This window comes from Puma concolor, chromosome B1 (assembly GCF_028749965.1).
Source record: "Puma concolor isolate L17-30 chromosome B1, mPumCon1.1.hap2, whole genome shotgun sequence".
In the NCBI taxonomy this organism is placed as follows: Eukaryota; Metazoa; Chordata; class Mammalia; order Carnivora; family Felidae; genus Puma; species Puma concolor.
The window spans coordinates 138,713,477-138,719,476 of NC_141670.1; the positions used below are offsets into that span (position 1 = coordinate 138,713,477).

The 6,000-nt window shown below is 43.5% G+C and overlaps 1 protein-coding gene across 9 annotated transcripts in view; it reads left to right on the forward strand.

Annotated features, from left to right (window-relative positions):
- The window catches only part of HELQ (helicase, POLQ like), a 41,722-nt gene extending 40,838 nt beyond the window's left edge, over nucleotides 1-884 (forward strand). For all 9 annotated transcript variants that reach the window (XR_015250367.1, XM_025921853.2, XM_086704687.1 and 6 more), the window contains one exon: nucleotides 614-884. Coding sequence is in view for 8 of the 9 variants with exons in the window: in XM_025921853.2 (XP_025777638.2) it covers nucleotides 614-718 (105 nt within the window). In the remaining variant the exon portion in view is untranslated. The remainder of the gene's footprint in view (nucleotides 1-613) is intronic.
- The last annotated feature ends 5,116 nt before the right edge of the window (nucleotides 885-6,000 follow it).

The following is a 6,000-nucleotide window of genomic DNA, read 5'->3' on the forward strand; positions in this document are numbered from 1 at the left end:
GCACGTTCTACTGGCTGAGCCAGCCAGGCGCCCCTACTTGTAGTTTTTAAAAGAAAGAGGGAAAATCATTACTCAGCAAATATTCACTGACGTTTACTATGCGCCACGTTTAGAACTACTTTCTTGGCTCTTTATGTTTCTTTTGAAATTAGCCATGTTAATTTTAGGAGCTTGAATAAAATTTTTCTTTGAAACACTGATAGGTTTTTAAAAGATAGCATACTAAACTTTGAGGAATAATAAAAAGCATATATAAAGGATAACATTTTCAAGAGCTAATTAAATTTTTGCAAAATTGTCTTACATTTTATAGATTAAAAGTTAATTTTTAAGTGGCTGAGTCTTCAATAAAACAAATCTTTGAGGGTCTTAAACCTCCTTTATTTTTGGTGTACCAAATGCAGTGCTCAGCTAAAATGGCTTTAACTCAATGCCTCAGCTTCATTTACTATAATCACTTGTTCTTAAGTGGCTATTTTTCAGTCTCATTATTAGTTTTAATGTCTACATCGCTGATGTATTAAGATTCAAGTATCTAATAGACGGTGGTAAAAATGTTCACAATTCTCTGGCAATGCATATTTTGGTCTCATGCCTTGATTTTTTATTGCAGATGCTGTTGCACGAAAAAGCAGAGGCTTTGCAAGAAGAAGTGGAAGAGTTGCTGAGATTGCCTTCTGATTTCCCCGGAATTACCTCTTCCACCGAGAAGGCATGAAGCCATCTGACAAGCATTTTCTAAGATGACTGACTTAGTAGACATATTTTTCTTAAAGACTCTCTATAATTTAAAAATGAAAAAATACATTTTAATTATACATTAAGAACTGTGGATGATGTTTGAATATACCTCTCACCCTTCCCACTAATAATCCATCTTCTTCGATACCTGCACGTTATTTCTCTGCTCAAAAATCTAGTGTCCTCCACAAAATGAGATCCAATTGCCTCAGCATATCTCCGGCCTGCCTTTGCTGCTAGACCTTTTATTATTCTCTTAATACCTCCTTTCATCAAACTGGACTAAATCCCAAAATTTTCCCACGATTTCCAAACTCTTCCTTTCCTAATTGCTTTAATGCTATACCCAGTGCGTCTTTAATATGTACGGTATGCCCCAGCTGTCAACTAAAGATGCGCAAACACTGCCTCCTGGCTGAAATTGTCCAAGTACGTCCTGATCCCCACCCCATCCATGCTTCTTTCCCTCCTGTAAGTATTCTGAGCCTTTCATTATGCCCATGTCCTTTTTCATACTGGTAGTTTGAAACCTCCTGGAGGACCAAGACCTTTTTTATCTTCTTTGGATGCCACCCGGCACTTAAGCCCAGTGTCACACACCAAGTAGGAACCTGTGCTAAGAATGAGTACTACCCGAATTAACAATTCAAAGATTCTCTTTAAACACAACTTAAGTCGCTCCTCATCAGGGAAATACAAATCAAAACCACACTCAGGTATCACCTCACGCCAGTCAGAGTGGCCAAAATGAACAAATCAGGAGACTATAGATGCTGGAGAGGATGTGGAGAAACGGGAACCCTCTTGCACTGTTGGTGGGAATGCAAATTGGTGCAGCCGCTCTGGAAAGCAGTGTGGAGGTTCCTCAGAAAATTAAAAATAGACCTACCCTATGACCCAGCAGTAGCACTGCTAGGAATTTATCCAAGGGACACAGGAGTACTGATGCATAGGGGCACTTGTACCCCAATGTTCATAGCAGCACTCTCAACAATAGCCAAATTATGGAAAGAGCCTAAATGTCCATCAACTGATGAATGGATAAAGAAGTTGTGGTTTATATACACAATGGAGTACTACATGGCAATGAGAAAGAATGAAATATGGCCCTTTGTAGCAACGTGGATGGAACTGGAGAGTGTGATGCTAAGTGAAATAAGCCATACAGAGAAAGACAGATACCATATGTTTTTACTCTTAGGTGGATCCTGAGAAACTTAACAGAAACCCATGGGGGAGGGGAAGGAGAAAAAAAAAAAAAAAAGAGGTTAGAGTGGGAGAGAGCCAAAACACAAGAGACTCTTAAAAACTGAGAACTGAGGGGGGCGCCTGGGTGGCGCAGTCGGTTAAGCGGCCGACTTCAGCCAGGTCACGATCTCGCGGTCCGTGAGTTCGAGCCCCGCGGTCCGTGAGTTTGAGCCCCGCGCCGGGCTCTGGGCTGATGGCTCAGAGCCTGGAGCCTGTTTCTGATTCTGTGTCTCCCTCTCTCTCTGCCCCTCCCCCGTTCACGCTATGTCTCTCTCTGTCCCAAAAAAATAAATAAACATTAAAAAAAAAAAAAAACTGAGAACTGAGGGTTGATGGGGAGTGGGAGGGCATCTTTTGGGATGAGCACTGGGTGTTGTATGGAAACCAATTTGACAATAAACTTCATATATTGAAATAAATAAATAAATAAATAAACACAACTTAAACATCACCTGTCTCCCATCCCTTGTTGGATTTATAGCTCGAATGTACGTAGCTGGTTATCTGTAGGAAAAAAGGTAGTAAGTAGCAATGATTCTTTTTCCTTCTAGCTTTTTTTTTTTTTTTTTTACTGTTTATTTATTTTTGAGAGAAAGACAGAGCATGAGCAGGGGCAGAGAGAGAGGGAGACACAGAATCTGGAGCAGGCTCCAGGCTCCAAGCTGTCAGCACAGAGCCCGATGCGGGGCTCGAACCCATGAACTGTGAGATCATGACCTGAGTAGAGGTTGGAGGCTTAACTGACTGAGCCACCCAGGCGCCCCTAGCAATGATTTGGAGTAACGGACCAGTTTAAAGTGTTATTCACCTGAGCCATCCATTGGAAACTTTGCAAAAAGACCCACATTCTAAGTTCTTCGTGCCTTAACATCTTCGACTATTTTAAGTCATTTACCTAGTAATTTCTATGTGCCAAGTACGTTGTAAGTCTTTCATGTGACTAATTTAATCCTAACAACAACACTGTATGGCTCATACTATTATTTCCATGTCCATGAGTAAATGGACACAGAGAAAACAACTTTCCCACGGAAACTGGAAGTTTGAAGCCCTAACTCTGAGGAGTTTCACAAGCCATCTAGTCTATGGCATCTTCCCAAACTTTGTTTTTCTTTTTTTAATGTTTATTATTTATTTCTGAGACAGAGAGAGAGAGAGAGAGAGAGACGGAGTGTGAGTGGGGGAGAGTTTAACAGGAAGACACAGAATCTGAAGCAGGCTCCATGCTCCTAACTGTCAGCACGGATCCTGACATGGGGCTCGAACTCATGACCATGAGATCATGACCTGAGCTGAAGGTGGATGCCCAGCCGACTGAGCCACCCAGGCACCCCTTTTTTTCTCTCTTGAATGGGCATAAAGTGTGTTATCATAATTAAGAGATCTGTGTACAGCTATGAAAATGTAGGCTAATAACAATGTAAATGTAAAAGCCTAGCTGTTACAATGCTACATGCTAAATGATTGTCTTTTTTTTTTTTAATTTTTTTTCAACGTTTTTTTATTTTTGGGACAGAGAGAGACAGAGCATGAACGGGGGAGGGTCAGAGAGAAAGGGAGACACAGAATCTGAAACAGGCTCCAGGCTCCGAGCCATCAGCCCAGAGCCCGACGCGGGGCTCGAACTCACGGACCGCGAGATCGTGACCTGGCTGAAGTCGGACACTTAACCGACTGCACCACCCAGGCGCCCCTAAATGATTGTCTTTTTATAGTATTGCCTGATCACACACAAAATTGGAAAAACTCCACAGGCAATAGACTGTCTACTCCATATAGGGTGCAGTAACAGGCATTTGATTCTGTGTAACTTTGTAAGCACTCTGAGCATTATAATAACAGCCCACTGCCCATCCTAGAAGCTATGAAGGAATTCAACCTCATTTTGTTGAGATTTGTCAAAGCTGTTCGAAAGCTCAATGAAAATATCTAAATGCATTTAACTGATGGGTTTCAATATACTTAGCCTGATGCTTGACATGGATGGAAAACAAAAGGTGGAATGTTCTCGGTCCTTGTTTCTTACACAGTTACATGAACCGTGAGCCACTGACGGTAACAGAATGAGACAGTGTACCAAAGATAAATGCTTAAAGGCACTAGAGGCAGAGAAGGGGAGGTGGAGTTTTTGAGAAAGACCTGGTGAAAGAGGCAGACCATGAGCTAGATGCTAAAAGGGCAAGGCAATTGGGAATGTCTAACACAGAGGGACAAGGGCGTTTGGCGGATGGCAGACATGAAGGTGGTCTTCTAGCTGAGTGAAGGCTGCAAGCCACACCATCTGGATATCTGAGCTCTTAAAGCAGTAATGAGATACCAAAAAACAAACAAAAAAAACAAAGCCAGCAGTAAATGGTTTGTGCTGGGCCATCTCTACTTTCTAATCTGGTGTCTCTCCTGATCCACTAGAGGCACTCTTGAAACATCTGATGGGGGGAGCCTGGATGGCTCAGTTGGTTGAGCGTCAGTTGGTTGAGCGTCGGACTTCAGCTCAGGTCGTGATCTCGCGGTCCGTGAGTTCAAGCCCCGCGTCGGGCTCTGGGCTGACAGCTCGGAGCCTGGAACCTGCTTCAGATTCTGTGTCTCCCTCTCTCTCTGACCCTCCTCCGTTCATGCTCTGTCTCTCTCTGTCTCAAAAATAAATAAACATTAAAAAAAATTTTTAAAAAAGAAACACCTGATAGAGGTGTGCGCCTGCAGCCACGATATGGACAGAGCCATATAGAGATCAAGTTCATAACCTTAGCCTTGTTAGCACTGCGATCTAACAACCCTTGCTCCCTAGGGCAAGAACATGTGGATTTGACTGTAGCAGGATTCTCGCACAGAGAATCATGACACCGAGGCTTTTTTTTTTTTTTTTTCCCCAGGAAGCAACTCTTTTCTTGCTGGTAGGGCTCAGTTGGGTCCACTGAAGAACTGAGCCCTGAATGCCACGTGGCGTAGTATTTTATACATTTTCTATTTCTTTGTCTCTCATATATGCTAACACACAAACATGCGGCCTGATTAGGTGGTCTCATGTTACAAGGTCGTGAGGGATGTTGTCATACATATATGCATATAGCCAGGTTGCCTTGAAGTTTTTTTTTCTCCCCTCAGGGAGGGGATCCTACCACCTGACCTTTGTCAAAGATAAGCTGGCCGCTAGTTGAAGTGGCAAGGATTGACTTTATTCATTAATAACCACTGCAGTGGGGAAGAGGGCCCGTGTGAACTGAGCTCAACTTCTATCCATGCAGAGGTGACAGACGTATTAAAGCCAGAATGAAGGAGTAGGCAGGGGACCAAGCTGGGGTCCCAGCAGACTGGGATTACTCACTCTTGGGTGCTTATCTGGAGGAGAAGCAAACTCCTAGTATCTTTGTGACAGGAGGTAGTGGTGCAAGTTAGAGCAAGCCGCCCAGTGCCTGGGAGGGAGAGCCTGAGTTGTTTACCTGCCGGTTTGCTTTTCCACAGCTCTGGGTTCTTGAGCCTGCAGCTCTGGGTGGTGGAACGTCTGCATCTCAAAGCTGGAAAGAAAGGATTTACAACTGCAAGCTTTCTAAAGTAGCTGTTTTGGGTGGGGGTGTTCCTGGGGCCTCTTTGTTACCAGGTTTGGGGCTGAAACAGGAATTCCTCAGGTAGATATTTTAAAGGGGGTTGGGGTCATCCTAAGCATGCAGCTTCCAGCAATTAGAAACTATGTGTATATTCAAGTCTGTTGGCAGGGGCTTCTGGGGGGCTGGGAAATGGATGGAATCATTTGTGCTGGGAGCCTGCAGGTTCTAGAGGTCAAAGTCCAGGCCTGGTCAAAAAGAGAGCTCAGAGGAGCCTGTCTAAAGCATGGTCAAGGAGAGGATCTTTATCGCTCTTTAGTTATGTTCAAATTGCACCACTTAGCCCACCTAAAAAAACTGTCATCACTAAGGTTGGTATTTGGGTTCCTTCTACCTATATTACACAACCTTAGTTCTTCTTTTTCTCAGCATGACCACAGGGGAGGAGGAAGAGGGTTTTGCGTAAGTAATC